The sequence below is a fragment of the Malassezia globosa genome (genome assembly GCF_000181695.2).
Source record: "Malassezia globosa CBS 7966 chromosome Unknown mgl_sf_8.1, whole genome shotgun sequence".
Classification (NCBI taxonomy): Eukaryota; Fungi; Basidiomycota; class Malasseziomycetes; order Malasseziales; family Malasseziaceae; genus Malassezia; species Malassezia globosa.
The window spans coordinates 204,112-224,777 of record NW_001849864.1 but is presented as its reverse complement, the minus strand read 5'-3'; the positions used below and the strand labels follow the sequence as shown (position 1 = coordinate 224,777).

Below are 20,666 nucleotides of genomic sequence, written 5' to 3'. Positions count from 1 at the left end.
ATGTTGTAGCCACGTGCTACTTTATCGACACGGCCAAAAACGTCCTGCGCTATCTCGAGGTGATCAACCACGTCCTACCGGTCGGTGGATGGTGGGTGAATGTGGGCCCATTACTCTGGCACTTTGAGCAAGACCGTGTTCCCTCGGTCGAGCTCACACTTGATGAATTGGTGAGCCTCCTGGCGCATTGTGGATTCGAACTGGAGGAACAGCGAACACTGTCGCCACAGACATATACTGGCGTTCCCCATAGTATGCTTACGCATCATTATGTGCCCGAATTTTGGGTTTGCAGGAAAGTGCGGCATCACTCTATGGCGCCCAGTGTATAGTCACTTTATTCTACATCACTTTGTACATCAGCAGGGTCCTCAGCATACGAGCGACGCTCACGTGCAGCCTGGCGTGCACTTCGCCGGCGTCCATGACGTGCAGGCGACGATGCAGGAGACACGGGACTCGCTGGTGTCCGTGCCGGGCTGTGCATAGGTTCTCTGGCTGGAGTCGCGTGACGAACAAGAACAATTTTGCGTCTTTGTCGGGGGGGCTCCGCCTCTGTGTGCGACTCATCCGATGGGCGTTCATGCGAGGGACTCCTATGCCTTTGACGTAGCTGCGCCTCCGCAGCGATCATTTCGTCTAGAGATATGATTCGTCCAGTTCGGCGAGCTGCATCCATTCGATCTGTATCACTCCGCGCATGTGGAAGAAGCGAATCATTCTTAGTACCAAGCTGGAATTCATCCAGCTGTTGTGTCGTGGGCTGATCAGCCGAGGGTGGCGATGGCATCTCCCGCAACTGACGCACGCCCACATCCTCATTCGCCTGATCATTATCGTGCTGTGGCGCTATTCGGCCGTTCGGTGGGCATTGTGTGGGTGACACCGACATCATACTACCATAGTCATCCTGAACACGCCGGGCGACAAGCAGGGCCGTCAACAGCTTGCCCCAGTTCTTCCATGCGCGTCTCTGTGCTTTCTCCCGCTCATTTTCAGCATCTTGCATTTCAATCTGCCGAATAGCATCCTGCACCACTTGTGCTGATTCGGCTGGAACAACAATACCCGCCATCTTGGGTAGACTCCGGAAGCGCCGGAACTCGAATCCCACAACCGCACCAGCATAGCTTACTCCCAGCTGCTTTGCGGCACGAGCAGCGCCCGGATGAGGAATATGCACACCGCCAGCAGGCAGCATAGAAGGGACAAACAAGTCTACATTACCAAAAGCATTGCGCGGAACGTGCCCGTCCACGACTGGCGGTGGCGTAAAGATCTGTGTTTGCCATTCAGCATACAAGCCCTCTGTTATGTCATCGCCACTGGCGGCGCGCACCTGCTCTTCAAGACGTTTGCCCGTCGTTGTGTATGACCGCTGCTTCACCCACTTGAGCGCAATTTCATTCGGCTTCACTTCCCGGCCTACATTGTACCACTGGCGTATAGAGCGCAGCTGCACAACATGCGCACGCAGGAACACCGGCTGCCCTTGGAATGTGCCCGCACGATGCGGTGGATGCACGACCTGATCACGGTGTAGATGTCGTTCCAGTACAAACACAGGATGGTCTTTGAAGGCGCCGACACTTGTTGGCATTGGCTCACGTCGCGCAGCGTCTTGTAGCTCAACATCTTCCATGGCATCGCGATCCAGTCGTTGGGGCCGATGCAGTGCTTGCACGACATGAGGCCACCAGTCCGCATACCGGCCTGTGGGCCGCATACGTGCCACACGCGTGTGAAGCGTGCGCGTGTAACGCGCGGTGACATCGCGTGCATATCCATCCTCTTCGAATGCCGTCACATACACGAGCTTATTTTGCCGCTGCTGTGAGGGAAGCGGCTCCATGTGTCGTAGGCCTGTGGGCTTGAAAAATCCGCGCACAGGATCAACTGTGAGCCAATGTTGATATGGCTTGCTGTACACTTCGACCCATACTGTGGGTGGAGTCTTCTCATCCAGGGGTTCAATATAGAGATGGGTGTCGTCGTCTTTGTGCTCTTGAACGTCTTCAGTCTCATTGCACGTTCCAGTAGACATTGATGGTGCTGAGGTCGACATCGACCGTGCGCGAGCCTGTGATGATGCAGATGATATCGAGCAAACTTGAACGCTAACGACAAGACGCGATGGGATGCCCAAAGAACGACACAAAGCACAAAAAAGAATTGCCTTTGTCTCGCGAGATCCTACGCGTGCATGAGCTGCGATCAACAGTTCAGAGGGCGACGCACACGCCTCAGCTGCAGGCAAAAGACGCATGTACGTCGGTGTGGATGTGCCTGGACCTGTGGGGAAAAGAGCCACTTCACTTGCAGGGCGCTGCTTGTGCCGCGCTTCAGCACGATGGCGCTTGGCTCGCTCAGCCGCCGACTCGACGCACCAACCATCGACCCATGTCCCCGGAGTCACGCGTCTTGGCTGCCACGTTTCTGCACTTGGCTGTCTCCAGGCAGAAGCGGCTGCAATCCGAGAATGTACATGAAAGCGACCGTGCCACCAGTGGACAAGCTCAGACAAAAACGCCTCGAACATACGCACGCGCTCACGACGTTGTGGCTCAAGTCGAGGTTGGATCGCTTGTAGCTTGCGCAGAAGAAGATCTGGTACCATATCTTGCAACCCCATGCGCAAAGAGACATCGTTGCACCAGCGATTCCGGATGCGCGCAGCAGCCAAAATAGCAAGTGCGTGAATCTGGTGGACAAGCAGACGGTTTTTCCGATCACGCGGCGTCGAAGTCACGGCTCTCGGCGTGCCATTCTTTTCACGCGAATTCCCTAGAGTGACTTCAATTGTACCAGATAGATGACTTTGGGACTCTGCTTGCATTGCAGGTCGGTCATTCTCGAGCAAAGAGGCGTCACCGTCGCCACTGTTGCCGTCGTTGTGGACATTCTCGTATAGATCAGCGTACGCATTAGGCACAATATCCACGTCATCCATTTCAACTGCATCCATATCAACATCTTCCATTTCAAGATTGTCATCATCATGGGAATCCGATCCCGTCAGGTCAATCGCCGCCTCCGTAGACGTGCTAGGCGTTTCATGAGTCCGACGAACCATGAAAGTGGAGGTAGTTTGCGAGATTCGCACTAGCGGTGAAAATGATTCAGCGCACGTTCGATTATTTTGCCACACAAGAAATCGACTTCACGGGAGGATCGAGGCAGTAATTGACACCTATTTGAAAAACAGATATGCATCATGAGACTGCATGAGGGATACAGGTAGGTGGGAAAAGACCAACCGTCAGGCAAAAGGTTCAGTAAATACATTAAGTATCTTGTACAAAACAGCTGCGAAATTTGATAACTTAAAGAATCGGCAGGGGCGCCGAAGCATTGGAGTCCAGCGTAGGTGGGATATTGTCTAGAGAACGCAAAAAGTCATCAGCAAATGGTGTGAGGCTTCCAACATTCGAGCTCAGGGGGTCCGTATCCAACAAATCCTTTTGCTGGAGCATCAACGCCATGTCTGCATCGACAGGAATAGGCGCCTGATGAGATTGCATCAAAAACATAGAGGGTTCAGGCAACACTGGGTAAGGCATATCTTGTTGCGAGCCTGTTGCAGCTGTGTTAATCAACCAACTTGTGGTGCAGCAAATTTGGGCCAGAATGTGTCCAACTCCATATTTGACATCAGAGCTGGGCCCAGAAACAGATGAAGTGTTCGAAGGCGCCCGGAAGTTGGGGCTCTGCTGAGCACTGGACAGCCCTGTTGTCGCACTCTCAAGGGATGAACAGGGATGGGACGAGATTGATGGAGTCGATGAAGCCTGTGACGTGGAATGAGCGACGCTGCTAAACTCATTCCGCTTCGAGAGTGTGTTAAGCACAGACATAGGCTCAGACGAAGGCGCATGAGTGCGATGTGGCATGATGCGATCAGCCCAATGTGTGACGCAGTTTGTGTTTGAGAGCTGGGCTGTATCAATGTCCTTTTGTAGTGCATGTGAAGCGACGCGCTGCATCGCATCGTAACCTTCACGAGCATAGCTCAGAACAGGAGACAGGTACTGAAACAGACGGCTCATAATACACAAGTCTTCGACAATACTTTCCCGCTCATGATCCCAGCTTGCGTGCCCGTTGCGTTCATTCAGCATTGTGACATGCTTGAGCAAGAGCAGCGCAGCGGCTGTGCACCAGTGACTAAAGTACCACATGCGTGCGGGCACAGAGATTTCATCAGGCACGAACGATTCACAAGCATTCCCACAGCCCTCATTACGAATTTTCCAGCTGAACGCTTCACGAAACAGACGCAACAAGCTTCGCGCACTCGCATAGCATGTATCGCGCGATAGTGCATATGTTTCATCGTCCCAGCCTCGCATGTAGTATTGAAGGTGAATGCGCAGCAGCAGGTAATGTAAGGCGCCCTCGCCGAACATGCGATGCATCTTGGCACACAAGGTCGACATGGTCGAGTTGTGCGGGTCCAGCCAAATATTTGGCATGGACGACTGAACTTCGAGAGCTTCATCGTGGAGTTGTCGAATGTACGCATAGTTTTCTTTCTGGGGGATAATAAGAGGTGACGAGCGGCAGAACAAATGCGCTAGCTTCAGTTTCATTTGCTGGTATGGCGAAAGGTACTTCGACCGCTGCTCTGCAGAGCCAAACAAAGAGGGAAGTCGCTCTTTATCGTTTGGTATGAGCGGGTACCTCTTGATGGCCATCGTTGAAAACCAGTCATGTGCACATAGCACAAAATACAACTGCACCCGACGATATGCTTCCTCATATGACATTGACTCAGGCGGCTCCATGTCCAAATCAAGCAGGAAAGCAACCTGAACCGCATGTGATATAATGCCAGACGCAATACCTGGCAACCGCGAAAAAGATAAACACGACAGGACCAGTACCATGATAATAACGAAGTTGAGATTGGGCTCATCGAACACAGACAATGCCGACAGACCGAGAAGGGCTTCGCGGATATACCGCTGGTACAGTGGTAATGAATCCGTGCTGCCTTGGAACGCATTCAATTGCGCATCACGAGAAAATACGACCGCCGTCGCACATATAGACAAGCTAACCGCGACTGAGTATATGTAGCGCGACAAATCACTCAAGCACAATTGGTTGAAAAAATCACTTTTTTCTCGCAACGCATCTTGAAGAAGGACAATGTCACTCATGCAGCTCTGAAGGTAAGCCTTGTCCACAATGCCATTGATCCATTGTACTTCATGCCGAAACGAATCGAAAATCGCATCAAGCAAAGGCGCAGGTGGCATATGGTGAAGCATGCATAGTAGCACACGACGGCGTTGATGTACGTCAGTCGGCTGTAGGAACATGCTGAGCATGCTTGATACATTCGTCACATGGTGCGTATTCCACTCGGTGTGTTCACTTGGAGGATCCACGGGCTGCTTTGCGGGAGGCGGAGCTTCTTTCTTGGGCGAAGTCACTGTATCAAGGCGCTCAATTAGCTGCTCAAACTTTGACTCCAGCGACGCCATGCGCTGGAGCAACATCATATTGTCCGGAGCATCACGTCCAGCGCGCTCTGGAACCACGCCCTCTTCCCACGTACACAAATGCTCCTCGTTCCTGTCTCGACAAGCTCCACAAGGCCAACCTCGGTCGCATTTCAGTTTTCTCCGGCGGCAAGAGTCACAGCTATGCGCTTTGGTCCGCTTTCGCGGCGGCATACTAGCAGACCCACCTGTCGATGCATCAGGCAACTTGCGTGACTTTGACACCGGAGCACTAACTCCGGTGTTGTATGACTGCGCATGAGTCGGCACTGCCGCCGGAAGCGAGTGCGCCGAGCGTGTCTGTGCCAATGACATGCAACCCTGGGAAAGCTGAACGTTACCACACGAGCCCTGCTATTCAGACAAAGATTCGAGTCGTTATGCGATGACGCCACCGCCAGTACCATCACCTCCACGATCTACCGGTGATAAGTCACGTGTTCATCCTGGTCAGCCGCGGCGGTTATTGTTCAAGACCCCGTATGCCATAAGTGCGCGCTTTCAGTGGAAGATGGCACCTTGGGTGGTGGGCCTCAGAATCAACTTTTATTTCCTATTCTTTATCTCGCTTGGCAGCTTAAGCAAAGTCTGTTTCGTGTAGTTCAACGCAATTTTGACGATCGTTTTTGTGGACACAATTTTTGAAGGTTGGTGACATTCGACTTTCGTGCCTCCCATGCGACCAGAACATGCGCGTGGGCGAGATGCCTACGCGCCTGGCCGTGAAAGATACCGAGCAGACAGCTCGTGGAGGAATGAACATAGATATGGCCGCTCAAGAGGATCCTACACCGAAGACTCAAGTGTTCGCCGATATCGTGCGCCACCTACAGATGGCGAGCACAACTGGCGCAGATACCCACGCAGACATTACGATGGGCCTGAGAAAAAACGACGTCGTGCAAGCCTGTCACCCCCGCCAGCATCAAACTCATCCAGGTCAGCATCTGCAGCCACATCTACACCTACACCTGTGCCAACAACAATGCCACCCGTGCCTGAGCCGCCGCGGCGTGCATCTTATTCGCCATCTCCTTCCGCAGTGCAGCCTTTATATGATCTCCAAAAAACCGCGCCTTCTGTGCGCGGCGTAGTTGACAGAGCACACCCTGCTAGTCATCAGCGGTGGCGACCGTTGACAAAAGAAGCTTATCACCAGCGGAATGTGCCAGCTCCTCCATTTCCTCGCAGATCGAATCCCCCAAGGTCCGTTTCCCCGCCCATTCCACCACTTGAACAGCGAGGAGCGCCATTAGCACCATTGGTACCGCCAGAGCCAGGGCCACCACCCAAACCACCGAGCAAGCACAGGTTCGTAAGACCGGACGCTGGCCGCTCAACTTCACCAGGAAGATGGCTGCAAACGGATGCTGGGAAGCGCACCATGCCATCTTCGTCGACAGTGCTAGATGAGCCCTACGAAATCGTGGCACAAGTCGGCGAGGGTACGTATGGCCAAGTTTACAAGGCCAGCGCTGGGAGGCATGGTCGACTTGTGGCGCTCAAGAAAATACGGATGGAAAATGCTCGAGAAGGTTTCCCGGTGACATCGATGCGAGAGATGAAGCTACTTCAAGCTCTACGGCACGAAAATGTCATTCGACTTCACGAGACGATGACGAGTCGGACAGGGTCCGTGTACATGGTGTTCGAATACATGGAGCATGACTTGAATGGAATCCTTGTGCACCCCGATGTGGACTTTTCTGCATCCCATGTCAAGTCGCTTGCATCGCAGCTACTCCACGGACTGGCGTACTTGCATGGACGAGCTGTGCTACACAGAGACTTGAAAGGATCCAATCTCCTGCTAAACAGCCAGGGCACTTTGAAAATTGCGGATTTCGGCTTGGCACGCACATACTCTAAGCGAAAACCCGGCGATTACACAAACCGGGTCGTCACACTTTGGTATAGACCCCCCGAATTGTTGTTGGGCGCGACGCGATATGGAGCAGAAGTGGATGCTTGGGGCGCCGGATGCCTATTTCTCGAGCTGTTTCGTCGTCAAGCTGTTTTTCAAGGGCGCGACGAGATTCATCAGCTCCATGTAATCACGCAGACTCTGGGACCATTGACAGCGAGTGCGTGGCCTAGTTTACAACATCTCCCTTGGTACGAGCTGATGCGCCTGGAAGACAGCAATCATGCCGACACGACAAGCGCACCTGTAGCGACAGCGCTAACAAACACCAACGATACCCCAACGGATCACGACCGCGATGTATTTGTGCAACAGTTTGGCTCCGTTCTTTCTCATGGCGCCATGGAATTGGCACGTGGTCTCCTGACGTACGACCCGGACCAGCGATGGAGTGCAAATGATGCTTTAGGATGCGCCTACTTTACTACTGAGGCACCTGTGCCTGAAAAACCTGCTCAGTACGTGTCTATGAAATGTGATGTCGACCGCTGTATTAACCAACATTCCCAGGCTTTTAGCCACACTCGATGGCGAATGGCACGAAATGCAGTCGAAACGTGCCTTGCGACATGCCCAAGCTCAAATGCACACACATGCGCGCAGCGAGTCTCGACCACCTTCCACGTCACACGCAGTACCCCACATGCCGCCGGAGCACGCGTAGACATCGGTGGTGTTTGGCCGTCGGCGTGACGCGCATTGTAGTCACGAACCTTCATGTGGACGTCCTCTCTAGTATTGCGCTGAGCGCCACGTAGATATCACGTGATGTACCTTCCCCTTCCTTCCCCTAGATGTAGAAGAACGACAGGGTCGCTCGTGACGGACAGCGAAGCAGACTGGAGAGTTTCGGTCGTTTTGCCAATTAAGCGTCGGTTGTGCTACTACGGCGAGAGAGCGTTGGCAAGGAACGAACAGACGAGTGCAAGTGTGGGACGCGTAACTACTAGGTTATATCTTTTTCTGTTTCTTGCTTCTGTACTTACGGATTGATTCGGATCAGCAAGATGGTTGACACGCAAAAGACGACCCCAAGGAGTGGCACAGCTCCTGATGCTGCCGCTGCCGCCCCCGCCCCCGCCGACACGCTTGCATCGGGCGTGTCGGCCGTGCATATTGTGAAACAGCCTGGTGGACGCCCTGATCAGAAACACCACAATGGCGAGATCGAGCGGCTGAAGAAGGAAATTGATCAAACGCACGCCAAGATTGCGCAGATTCGTGCTGCGTTGTCGGGAGAGTCAACAAACGACACGCCGGCTGGCAGGCGACGTGCTGCTCTGAAGGAAGAGCTCAACTCGCTCCGGTCCGAGCAAGCAGGCCGTAAGGGCACGCGTGGTAAAGTGTTTGACGAGCTGAAGCAGGTGCAAGACGACATCTCCAACAAGGTCAAGGCTTTGCAGCAAGCAAAGTCTAAGGCGCCATTCAAGTCGACGGCTGAGTTGGATGCCCAGATTAGCCAGATTGAGGCTCAGATTGAGTCTGGCTCCATGAAAATTGTTGAAGAGCGCAAAGCTCTGAACGAAGTGTCAACGCTGAAAAAGTCTCGCAAGTCTGTCGAGCAATTTGGCGCCCAGCAAAAGGAGATTGACACACTGCGTGCGAAGATTGATGAGCTGCGTAGCTTGCTGGATGACCCAGACATGGCCGCTGCGAACAAGCGCTACGAAGCTATTAAGCAAGAGCTGGATGATATCACGAAGGAGCAGGAAAAGACTGTCGGCAGCCGTAGCAAACTCATGTCGCAGCGCACGGCTCTTTCAAAGCGTCTAGACGAGTTGTACCAAGCGCGTCGTGATCGTCTGAGTGCGTACCACCACGAGAACGACAAGTACTTTGCTCGAGTACAAGCAGAGCGCGAGCGCCGGCAAGAGGCGATCCGCAAGGAGCGTGAAGAAGCGGAACATGCGCGCCAACAGGCGGAAGTGCAGCAGCTTCGAGATGATGCTGCCATCCCAGCCTTTTCGAAGGAGATTGAAGACTGTGATGTGCTAATCCGTTTCTTCAGCGGCACGTCGACCGAGGAGCAGAAGAAAGACGAAACCGTCGCACCGACACGTTCCGAGGGCCTGCCATCACTGCCGTCGGTGCCGAAGCCAGATGCTGCTGTACCGGAAGGCGCCGTGGTCGCACGCAAGAAGGGCGATGAAGATGACTACTTTGCTGGCATCGGCACGGGGAAGAAGAAGGGCAAAGGCAAGAAGTCGGGTGCAGCCTCTGCAGCAACGTCTTCAACAACGAATGCTTCAGCGGGCGCTGCCGGTGATGGTGACCACAGCGCGCTGAATGTGCCGTTTGGTATGCTGTCGGCTTTGCTGAACCTGAGCATCCCACCGCCCACGAGCCATGCGGACCTCGGTCGTGTCGTGGACAATATTAAACTGAAGCGGGAGTACTTTGTATCGAACCAGCCACACCAGACGCAGGAAAACATCCGCAAGGCGGAGGAAAAGATCGCTGCTCTTAAGGCGAAACTGGGCTCCAGCAGCTCGGAGACCAACAACGAATCACACGCCTAAGAGCGCCGTGCCGTAGGCGTTCGCGTATGAGGACCAAGATGCGTGCCATGGACCTGTGTTGCAAAGCGCAGAGAACACAGTGTTTCTGACAGATGCGCTTCCAATGGGGACAACGCAAGTAACATGAGTCTGCTCGTGTGTAAGTATGGGAGTGAATGGTAGTTTGTCTGGCATAGGAGAAAAAAAAAAAAGACTCGCATGCCATCGTGCAATACGTACGTCTTAGCACCGCGACTTAGAGATGGCTTTAGTGAGCCATGTAAGTGTCGAGTTCCGGGTACGGGCACATGCTTGGCATTTGATGCCAGAGCTGAGATCACGTCGGCAAGGCAACTTAGCGACCGATTGATACTTTGTGCCTCCCTGAGTCGTTGAGCGTCGTTGGCCGACCCGCTCGATGCAAGTCGCTCAGAGCCAGCCAAGTCCACGAGATTCAGCGTCGCATCGGTCTTAGTGCCACTTGCGTGCTCGCCACACACTCGCAGCGCGAACACGCTGTGACTTCGGCTGGACCGCTCGTTCATAAGCGTCGCAGCGACTTGCCGCCGTTTCTTTGCTTGGGCAAGCAAAGCGTACACGTCATTCGGGCGTGTCATTGGCGCCACGACTGCATGCTCGATGTGTGTGTGTGTTGGCAGATGCTTGATCTCGCACTTGTCTTTGCCATGCGCCCTTCCCTTTCCCTTTCCCGGCTCATCGCCAAGTAAATCGGACACTTGATCCAAATACACTTCCACCATGGATGCCTCGAATGTATAGGACCATCCATGAATCCGTTGCGCTTCTGCAACGCGCCATAGCATATGCATAGCACGAGGAATCAGGCCTACATTTGGGTCATCGTTCATGCCTGCATGCTGATGATCCCAGTCGATCCCCGCGCCGCCTTCAAGTGTGTGTGTCTTGCCAGAGCCAGTCTGTCCATATGCAAAGATGGTAGTATGGTATCCATCAAGCACACTCTGAAGCAAATCTGCCACTTCAGCAAAGACATCTGCCTGTGTACTCGCTGGCGGAAATACGTGATCGAACGTGAAGGCATGTGTCTTGACAGAGGCCGTGCCTGTTGCACTTTCTGTCGGTACACGCACTTCCATTTGCGTCGCCAGCATAGCAGCATCCGGGAAATGCCATTCTGCCACAGCCCCATCCTGCAATGATGGACGTATTCGCGCATATACGCGCACATTCCCACGCAGCTCCTGGACTTGATTATGCAGCCGTCGCCGAAGAGCATCAGCGTCTATCAGACGCATCTCGAGATTACGTACAAGTGCACGAGCTTCATCAGCTTCCCTTCGTAACTCATGCGTGCGATCATCGCGTGAGTGAAGCTGTTCTTCCAATTGCGCGACGCGCGTTTTCCACTCGTGCACTGACGTGGTAAGTTGCGACTCGGCTTGGTGATGCTGATCGGCCGCCAGGCGCAGGCGAGCGAGCTCAGTATCGCGGTCTTCCAGCTCAGCACGTAGCTGACTCACAGTCTGTTCGTATTCTGCACATAGCAGTTTCATTTCATAGTCCTGGTACGTGTGCCACGAGCTGGGTGGCGGACGATTCTCCTTTGCGACGCGTCGCTCTTCCATCAGCTGTTCATCTACAGTGCGCGCACGTTGGAGTCTCTCTTCCTGTATGGAGCGTTCTTGCTCTTGTTTCGCTTGCATTCTTTGTGTTTCAAGTGCACACAGATCGTGCATGTGAGCAGCAGCAGCGGAGCGCGGCACAGAAACGCGCCGAGGCGTGGAAGAACGATCCTCATCCGTGGGCCGAGCTAGCCGCGCACGCCGCACTTGCAAGCGTGTACGACCAGGAGTTGAAGCGCCTTGCGAAGGCGTATGAAGAGTGCGTCGAGCAGTCGCCGTTCGCGTGGGTGGCATGCAACTTAACTGTGAAGCCAGAAACCAAGCGCCTTGACAACGTCAGCAACAACACCGCAATAGTGTCCACATGGGGCTCGCGCCCAACACCCACGTGGCAATGTCTTCGCGCGTCGCACTATTGGCAAGGAGCCTGTGCGAGACATCACACCCAAATAGCGCCGGGCACTGGTGTTGATGCCTCACCATGCATGAGCGCGTGTATCATGATTTTCTTTACAGTGTAATAGATAGATGCATACGACTGGGAAGACAAATTAGGAGCACAAGGTAACAGCGTTGACCTACGCCGATTGATCTAGAGTCGTATTCGTTTCATCTTTCATGGGTATCATCTATGGACTCTTCGCAATAGGTGCCTCTGAAGTAGGGCCGATTTGAACTGCAAAAAAAAGCTATTAGAAACAAAGTTGTTGCAAGAAAAAAAAATACACACCCCAAGGTCTTTTGCATAATGGACATAATGGCTCATGCTTCTCTGAAAGCCACTTGGTAATGCAATGTAGATGGAATTCATGTGTGCATTGGCCAATAGCTAAATTATAAGAGATAGTGACTGCATAGGACATACCTAAAGGACACGCATCGCCAGGATCACGGCATGCGCCACAGACACCATCAAAATAGTTTTGGCATATTCCACACACATCGTCAGGATCACGCACATTCCAGTCTGGAGCACGTATTAGTGCACACAACATCGAAAGAAAACTCACGCCAGTATCCAACGGGGTGCCAAGTTTTTACATGCACTTTCATGGAAGTCGCACACTCGTTTGCAGCAACACGCACCCTTGCCAAGTCTGCCACGTAATGAATGGTTTCAGCACGTAGCAGATGTGCATGGAGAGAGAGAGAGATTTGCGCCTCCACTTGCCGCTGGCGACGAGCCAGGAACTCGTTCTTGCTTCTGAGATGACAAATTTAGGTTTGGGGCACAGCACAGAAGCCTAAAATCAAATCCACCCGGGTCCAACATTTCGCCGTGTGGCATTGTGCAACAGCTGGTTTGGCCTCCATCATTATTCGAGTGCGAGCAGAAACTAACCAAAACACTCGAGCACCGCACTCCATAAGCAAAGCTGTACCTGAAACCAAACATTCTTATTCCTTTTTCCCACAGCACTTCCGGCCTAGTTCGTCGGACCCCGATTTTCGCGTTCGTTCGCACAGCTTTGTTTCACTATGGGCAATTCGCAGTCCGCGCACTATCGTGAGGGTGGCAGCGCTGTGGCGAGTACGGTTGCTTGTCCCGACACTACACAATCGAATCAAGAGAATGAAGCTATCGTCACCACATATCGACCCGGGCACCTGTACTCACACACACTAAGTCTTGGCGCCTCACCAGGACTTGCACAAAAAGCATCCAAGTCAGATACTGCGCCCCTTGATGCCAACCATGAGCGGAAACCTATCGTTGCGGGATCAGCATTCGCCCGTTATGGTGGCAGTGATTCAAGTTTGGCCGATCCCTCCTCCAAGGACTCCTCAGATGTCGATAGCTCGGCGTCTTTCTCAGGCAGCGACGCGGCGTCACAGGACTTGTCCCACGAAAGGAGTGAGATCTTTGTGCGTCGCGCTGCAGGACGTAATCTTGAAATCAACACAGATCAAAGCTCACATGTCCCACTTTCTACGCCCGATGTACAGACACCTCGTGCACCTACAACGACCCATGAAAGTGCCAATATGACTCTGACGCCACGCCCAGACCAGAGTGACGATAAGGAGCAGCGACGCCTTCGCCCTCAATCATTGCTATTCGGCGAAGAAGATCAACTACAAGCCGAAAATACAATGCGCACGGAATCAAAAGAGCCCGATAGCGATGATGAAGCTGCTAGTCGACGACCTGTCAAGACAAAGCTCTCATCACTACCATCCTATCTGAAAATCCCCACTACCATCCCTCGTTCGTTCACAACATCCAAAATGGTCCTAGATCCTGATATTAGACGCAAGACGTCTCGACACAGCAGCTATGTATCAACTCCCCAGCATCAACGCAGGCTCGACCACGCCCATGTGCGTAGTGATGCTGATGATCATGCTCGTGAGCACCCGTGGTCGTCGCCTGATCCCAAAAGCCATTCAGGTTCATCCTTGTGCCTTCCCCGGACGCAAACTGCGCCCCATCGCCTTCATGCGATGGGCAAAGAACCACCTTCGTTGGAGCTGGTATCTGATTCATCCGCAGATATTCCTGTGTCCATTGAGAAGCCGGCGCCTGCGTCACCCATCACACCAAACTTGCCAGATGTTCCGCACACACCTGTGAATCTAATCTGGCGCGGACGTGGGAAACATGTCTTCGTCACAGGCACCTTTGCTGATGAATGGCAGAGCAAAATCCCTCTCAAGCAACTTCGCCCCCACACACCATTCCTGTGCACGGTCTACTTGCCGCCAGGCACGCATCGGCTCAAGTTTGTCGTAGATGATCGATGGCGCGTATCCTCTGATCTTGACACCGCGACGGACGGCGACGGAACACTCGTCAATTACGTTGAAATCCCGAATCTGATGAATGACTCGCGCGATCATATGACCCGAGGAAATGTCGTGCGGGACGAAACGTGGAAACGTGCAATGGCTGTGCTAACATCCGCGCACGCCTCACCCCGTGGTGAATGGGACGAGCTGAACGACGACTTCCCAGGCCAATCAGAAACCACATGGACGCGTGAAGTGCCAGCATGTATTGAACTCGCGCAGGAGGCAGAGGAGAACATCCTGGAGCGTGATGATTTCGAACCAGGAGACGATTCATCGCTTCTGCCGAGGCCACCACAACTTCCGCGCCAGCTCGAAAAGGTCATCCTGAATGCAGGCGTGGCTCATAACCAGGTTCCCATCAACACAAATGCCGCACTTGTCGACGACAACAGTGTACTGCCAGCACCGAATCATGCGGTTCTGAACCATCTCGCTACTGGTGCAATTAAGAATGGTGTCCTTGCGATGGGGACTGTTACTCGCTACAAGAACAAATATATCACGACCGTGTTATACCGCCCAGTCCATGCCTAAGCTTGCCATAGCATCCTTGGTGGGTATGAACGGATACTTAGCGCAGAATATGGCCTTATTTTACTTCAAACCAAGTTGGTCCTGTCTCTATAACATTTGATTTATGAAAGTTTGGACCAACTTCTGTCGTGATTTCTGGCGTTTGCATGTGGGATGGGGAGGGGAAAGGGGGGGGGCATGATCTCTAGAATAATGCAAGCTCGTTCCTCGCTGTTTTCCTCACTATGTTTATTCGTACTTGGTTCACCACTTTCGAGTGCAGACTGATATATGCAACTTTTATTTCCGAGATCCGTCACTCGCACCCAACTCAGGAATCGGCACTGGTTGTTTCGATACGTAATGCTTGTAGTTTTAGACATGAATAGACGCACAAGTGTGCCGAGACGAGTGTGGAGCGACACGAGGCGATGGGATCAACTGTTGCGGTCTCCACATGTGTATCATCTTTTGTCGACTCGTAAGCGATTTAAAGTCCATCTTCCCCTTTGCCAGGCTCAAGCTTCAACTCCCGCCCCTTGTTCCTGTTGCAACGCGACACTCTGATAGTGCTGTCATTCCCTGACAGCTCATTTATTACCGCTTTTTTATTCTGTTACTCCTTAAAGTTTGCACCAAATGAAAGTGCAAGTAGAGGTCGACACGATCCTGTTCGACATGGATGGCACATTGATTGACTCAACACCTGCATTAAATGCAACGTGGGCCGAGTTTGCTAACGAGTACAATTTGGACATTGACTATGTGGTATGTGGCAAAACTCTGAACTTACAAAAGCTTCACTATTCTCACGGACACCGCACTGTCGAGAATCTCAAGCGATACATCCCGACTCTCGAAGATGACGCACTTATGAAAGAGGTGGTACGTTTCGAAAGTCGGATTCTAGACATTGCGAGAGAAAATCTTGAGCGATCTAAATCCACTGGCCAGACCGATGGCACGATCATTGCCATGCCTGGTGCCCGTGAGCTCCTCGCACAGATCCAGCAAGGTCGTGAGGCGAATCCCCGGCGGCGCTCAGGCTGGGCAATTGTCACAAGCGGTACGTTTTGCTCGTGCATGTAAGGTACATGTGCGTTCGCCCCTTGGCTTTTCTCTCAACAAGTATAGAGTCGTACTGACACGAGCCCTATTACTTACTAGCGACAAGCGCCTATGCACAAAAAGCATTCCAAGCCAGTGACGTGTCGCCACCACCAGACACGTTTATTACATCTGACGTGTGCACTCAAGGGAAACCAGACCCTGAGCCCTATCGAAAGGGGGCAGAACTGAGTCGCGCAGACATTTCGAAATGCATCGTGGTCGAAGATGCACCACCTGGCGTCCTGAGCGGAAAGCGCGCAGGTGCACGAGTGCTTGGTCTCCGCACCACTCACGATGGCCAACGCATGTGGGACCAAGGGGCCGACTGGGTCGTGCCAGACTTGAGCTACGTAAAGGCCGAGTGGCAAGGGGACCGGCTACTTTTGACAATCGACTCCGAGCAAGTCCCGGCACATGTGGCCCCGCCTTCCTCTTAAGGGCGTAATACTTGATGAAAATAGATTTGATTTAGGTTCCCTAATGCCAGGAACACATCACACGCAACCAACTAGTGGCAGGAATTAAACCAGATGCACATATGACACATGCTGCCGATGGTTTGTCGTCACGAATTGATCCAATCATGTGCTGTTCATTTACCAACAAAGTCGCGGGGAGGCCAACAATGCGCGCGTCCAGATCTTGAGCCAATGAGGAAGTCAATCTGGTATTTGTGAAGCGGAGCGATCCGGGCGCCCCCGCTCACAATGCACCATCGCTTAGCTAATGGTCGCATGGCTAGCATCGATTCTCCCTATGTACATGTGGGTCTGCATGAATCACGGCACAGACAGGCACTCGGTCCTCTACAGTACGAGCAAGCGCAGATGAAACTCCACAGCATTTAAAGCTGTCCGTACCAAGCCCGGTTCATCCCCATATCTACTTCTATCACAGCTACCACGAAACAACATGCCGACGTACGAAGTAGAAACCGACACCCTCTTGTTTGACATGGATGGCGTACGTATACTGATGTTCAGGAGGATCTCGACGAGCTAATACAACAGACCCTAGTCAGCTCGACGCCAGCGCTAAGTGCTGTGTGGGGCGAGTTCTGCCAACAGTACGACATGGATTTGGATGACCTCTTGAAGAACTCACATGGAAAACGCACAGTCGAGAATCTTCAAGAGCGTCTTCCACAGCTCTCGCCAGAGCAGGCGCAGTCAGAGGCTTTGCGATTCGAGCAGCGTATCATTGAATTGTCAGACGAGAACCGTGCCAAGGCCACAAAAGAGCCCACGGCAGACGATCCACAAGGCAGCATTGTTGGCCTGCCGGGCGTGAAAGATCTTTTGTCGCAACTTAACGAGGGTCCGAAGCAGGACCCCCAGCGCAACCCTGGCTGGGCCATCGTTACAAGTGCAACGGGTGACTATGCCCGCCGCGCATTCCTGTCCACAAAGTCTTCCGAGCTGCCGAAGGTGTTTGTCTCAGCTGACGACGTATCGAAGGGCAAGCCTGACCCGCAGCCATATGCTAAGGGTGCTGAACTCAACCACGTGAACATTACAAACTGCTTTGTCGTTGAGGATGCTCCTGCGGGTGTGCTTAGCGGCAAGCGTGCTGGTGCTCGTGTCTTGGCTGTCAAGACCACACACGATGCCGAGCGTCTGTGGCGTCAAGGTGCCGACTTTGTGGTCGACAACCTCACAAAGGTGAAGGCCCGATGGTCTGGTAACAAGATTGTCCTCACGATTGACTCAGAGCTGCGTCCAAGCTTTGAGTAGTAAGCTATCGATGCACACATGCGTCGGTGCGCACTTGGTTCCGTTGACTTTGATGAACACATCTGTCCGTAGATGTTGGACCTCATGCCACTCAATTTGAATGATAATTACGTTGCTTTCTTCAGAACACGCACTAGGACCTGGGTTCAGGTGCACCGGGATGGCTCGTGCTATATGTGAGCAGGATGTATCTATGTCAGCTAGTACTTTCATCATGAAGCGGGTGCTTCCAATATGTAGATTGCATTCGGTGTGCCCGCTCGTTGCGTTCGGTTCAGAAGCTGCGCCATTCCGCACCATAGCAGGCGCTTGCCAATAGGCATAGACATGAGTTTCGATAGATGGCTCCGTCAGTGTAATAGATCGGGAGGTATTCCATTTGTCCTGCAGAGTCGAAATTCTACCACCTTTACATTCTTCACTGTTTTTTCTACTCTCTCTCTCTCTCTCTCTCTCTCTTGTTGTCTTCTGTCTTCACCAATATACAAGCCATGAAACCTCATTCAATCCAACAGAATCGAAAGGGCAGCTTCTACACTCCCACCACTCATGAGAAGAGCTCGCAAATTTGCGCGTGCGTCGAAAAAGCCCATGTTCTGTAGTTGCTCAAGTTGTGTCGCGTATCGTTCTTCCGGTGGTCGCGAGTCAGTCGGCGCCTGTGTACCTGCACCACCAAGACTTGCCAACGCAGCAAGCGGGTTCATTGATGCAGGATCTGTGCCTGCACCTCCGACGCCACCTAGCATTTGTTGAAGTTGGGCTAGACTTGCTAAAGGATTTCCAGCATTGGCGGCATTTGTCGCTGTTGTAGATGTCGAAGAATTTTGATCAGTACCAGCACTCGGTTGACTCGTTGGTGCTCCAAACGCACCAGGCGGCGGCCACGTAGGCGCAGCACCGCCTAAACCAGCGCCGCCGCCACCGCCAAGAATCTGTGATAGCTGCGTCATGCGTTGAATCGTCTCGGGATTTGTGATCATGTCACGGAAGTACTCTGAACGCATCATTTCCCGTACTTGCGGACCCATGGCCTGCATTTGAGGGTTGCTTGCGATAATTTGATCAATCACCTCAGGCCGCGAAAGCATGTCTCGCATATGTTGAAGGAACTCTGGGTTCTGCATCATTCCCATCATAACATTAGGATCACGCGGGTTCATCCCACCAAAGTTGCCAAACATGCCGCCTGCTTCATTCAGCAAACTGGCCATATGGGGACCAGCATAATCAGCTCGATTCAACGCCGAGAGAGGGTTGTTCATAAATTGCTGACCAGCGGAGAAACCAGCAGGTACACCTTGCGACTCTGCAGCACGAGTAGCAGACTCTTTCGAAGATGTCGACGAGGCTGGCATTGTATTCGACGGTCCAGACGACTTGATGGCAGCGCGAACCATGTGAATCGTATCTGTGCGATGTAAGTTTGAGGGATTCATAGTAAAGGACATACGATTGTCTTTGACATTGTACGATTCCAGCGTCTCCGGATCTTTCAAGACCTTGCCACTATAAATCAAACGCTGACTGGGAGTGTAAGCCATTTCCACATGCACGCACCTTTCTGCAGGAAAGTCTTTGTTCTCAGTCTCGATACGTTGCTTCAGTTGCAGCACCGTGTTTTCCGTGCTAATAGATATGGAGAGCTTCAGTGCACTGGGACCCTTGATATTCAAAGTCACGCTAGCGCCCGTTCCATTTGTGCTAGACATGGCAAATATAGAGAAACGTGAGTGGGGCTCGTGTTAGTCCACGTAACTCAAAACGCCTTTGACCACCCAAGACACGTACACCCATCCACATCCATACATCCATTGCACGCACGCATAATCAAGAACTCTCTTACGAATACATGAAATGTTCGGCCGAGCTTGTCTGATCGACTTCGCCAACGTGTTCCATGCGTCTCCTACGATATAGCGACAGTAAGAGCCCCCCGTCGAGACAGCAGGATGTGTAAACACAACAAACCAACCTCTGGCTGTGTCACAGACAGAAGGGAGCGTATAAGACCTATCAAAAGTGCTTCCTACACGTCGTTTTCGTAGTTAGAATAGCCCTGTTGCATAAAGCTGAGCGTCATCGAGATTCGACCTAAATCAGTCTTTCTTGAGTTCACGTCGAATCACCATGCAAGCGCCAGGTTGGAACGCGTCCTCACCACCCAGGGCATCTACAGCACCATGCTGCTCAAGGGGCACTTCAGCTGCACACGAAGATGAGCCAGCTTTCGGTTGAAGCGATCGCACCACAAACACTTCAAGACCATCGCCCACCTCGATATGTCGCTCAGTGGCAGACGTGAATGAATCCATCACAATCCGCAAGGCATGCTGTAATGGTAGATGCCCTGGCTCTGGAATCTTTGTCTCAGCCGTTGAGTTTAGGTTTTTAAACATCACTTGGTTGTCCAAGAAAGGCTGGAGCAGACCTTGTGCTGCCCCACTCGCACAGCATACGATGCGCTCGTAACTTCCCACAGGATCATACCCATACACAGCGCCTCGACCTTCTTCATCAATGCCGCCAAGAATATTGTAAACGTAGTAGGGAAAGAAGCGCTTACTGTACAGAATGGTCGATAGCATCCGAGCTATCGCATGTAATGGCATGGACCGACCGTGAGTATGTTGATACATCTCAAGACGTGTCTTTACTCGTGCAACAAGCGCCTCAGCATCTGCAGCAAATCCGTTTGTTGCTAGAGTGGCTTTGTCGGTTCTGAATTTGTGTTAGCACAACCGCTGTACATACAAACGAAATACTTTAGGCTTGTATCGTGTCTGAATGTTGTATCCCTCGCTTTGGCGCGTGTCGCCAGCAATCACGCAATAGTCGTCACCATGTATAGCCATGATAGAACCACCATTCGATGTGTAAGGACTAAACTGGTGTCCCACCGGCATCTCGGCAATGGCACAGAGATAAACAGGTGTGAATGGATGCTATGCTTTTACGGTGAAGGTATCGACGACGAGCCTAAGGGA

The 20,666-nt window shown here is 52.5% G+C and overlaps 11 protein-coding genes across 11 annotated transcripts; 5 read left to right on the top strand and 6 right to left on the bottom strand.

Moving 5' to 3' along the window:
* Positions 1–337: 337 nt before the first annotated feature.
* On the bottom strand, positions 338–3,073 carry MGL_3182 (uncharacterized protein; the record flags this gene model as incomplete). Its single annotated transcript, XM_001729586.1, has 1 exon — positions 338–3,073. The coding sequence occupies one exon, from the start codon at positions 3,071–3,073 to the stop codon at positions 338–340; it is 2,736 nt and encodes a 911-aa protein (XP_001729638.1).
* A 250-nt stretch (positions 3,074–3,323) lies between these two features.
* Positions 3,324–5,507, bottom strand: MGL_3181 (uncharacterized protein; the record flags this gene model as incomplete). Its single annotated transcript, XM_001729585.1, has 1 exon — positions 3,324–5,507. One exon carries the CDS (start codon positions 5,505–5,507, stop codon positions 3,324–3,326), a length of 2,184 nt encoding a protein of 727 aa, XP_001729637.1.
* Positions 5,508–6,891: 1,384 nt separating this feature from the next.
* On the top strand, positions 6,892–8,124 carry MGL_3180 (uncharacterized protein; the record flags this gene model as incomplete). Its single annotated transcript, XM_001729584.1, has 1 exon — positions 6,892–8,124. One exon carries the CDS (start codon positions 6,892–6,894, stop codon positions 8,122–8,124), a length of 1,233 nt encoding a protein of 410 aa, XP_001729636.1.
* A 314-nt stretch (positions 8,125–8,438) lies between these two features.
* On the top strand, positions 8,439–9,950 carry MGL_3179 (uncharacterized protein; the record flags this gene model as incomplete). Its single annotated transcript, XM_001729583.1, has 1 exon — positions 8,439–9,950. The coding sequence occupies one exon, from the start codon at positions 8,439–8,441 to the stop codon at positions 9,948–9,950; it is 1,512 nt and encodes a 503-aa protein (XP_001729635.1).
* A 222-nt stretch (positions 9,951–10,172) lies between these two features.
* On the bottom strand, positions 10,173–11,827 carry MGL_3178 (uncharacterized protein; the record flags this gene model as incomplete). Its single annotated transcript, XM_001729582.1, has 2 exons — positions 10,173–10,184; positions 10,430–11,827. The coding sequence occupies 2 exons, from the start codon at positions 11,825–11,827 to the stop codon at positions 10,173–10,175; spliced, it is 1,410 nt and encodes a 469-aa protein (XP_001729634.1).
* Positions 11,828–12,162: 335 nt separating this feature from the next.
* Positions 12,163–12,528, bottom strand: MGL_3177 (uncharacterized protein; the record flags this gene model as incomplete). The annotated part of the gene is made up of 3 exons (XM_001729581.1): positions 12,163–12,209; positions 12,264–12,362; positions 12,399–12,528. 3 exons carry the CDS (start codon positions 12,526–12,528, stop codon positions 12,163–12,165), a joined length of 276 nt encoding a protein of 91 aa, XP_001729633.1.
* Positions 12,529–13,012: 484 nt separating this feature from the next.
* MGL_3176 (uncharacterized protein) lies at positions 13,013–14,860 on the top strand (the record flags this gene model as incomplete). The annotated part of the gene is made up of 1 exon (XM_001729580.1): positions 13,013–14,860. The coding sequence occupies one exon, from the start codon at positions 13,013–13,015 to the stop codon at positions 14,858–14,860; it is 1,848 nt and encodes a 615-aa protein (XP_001729632.1).
* A 618-nt stretch (positions 14,861–15,478) lies between these two features.
* Positions 15,479–15,928, top strand: MGL_3175 (uncharacterized protein; the record flags this gene model as incomplete). Its single annotated transcript, XM_001729579.1, has 1 exon — positions 15,479–15,928. One exon carries the CDS (start codon positions 15,479–15,481, stop codon positions 15,926–15,928), a length of 450 nt encoding a protein of 149 aa, XP_001729631.1.
* Positions 15,929–17,022: 1,094 nt separating this feature from the next.
* On the top strand, positions 17,023–17,682 carry MGL_3174 (uncharacterized protein; the record flags this gene model as incomplete). The annotated part of the gene is made up of 1 exon (XM_001729578.1): positions 17,023–17,682. The coding sequence occupies one exon, from the start codon at positions 17,023–17,025 to the stop codon at positions 17,680–17,682; it is 660 nt and encodes a 219-aa protein (XP_001729630.1).
* A 503-nt stretch (positions 17,683–18,185) lies between these two features.
* On the bottom strand, positions 18,186–19,118 carry MGL_3173 (uncharacterized protein; the record flags this gene model as incomplete). Its single annotated transcript, XM_001729577.1, has 1 exon — positions 18,186–19,118. One exon carries the CDS (start codon positions 19,116–19,118, stop codon positions 18,186–18,188), a length of 933 nt encoding a protein of 310 aa, XP_001729629.1.
* A 660-nt stretch (positions 19,119–19,778) lies between these two features.
* On the bottom strand, positions 19,779–20,585 carry MGL_3172 (uncharacterized protein; the record flags this gene model as incomplete). Its single annotated transcript, XM_001729576.1, has 2 exons — positions 19,779–20,400; positions 20,434–20,585. 2 exons carry the CDS (start codon positions 20,583–20,585, stop codon positions 19,779–19,781), a joined length of 774 nt encoding a protein of 257 aa, XP_001729628.1.
* Positions 20,586–20,666: the final 81 nt, after the last annotated feature.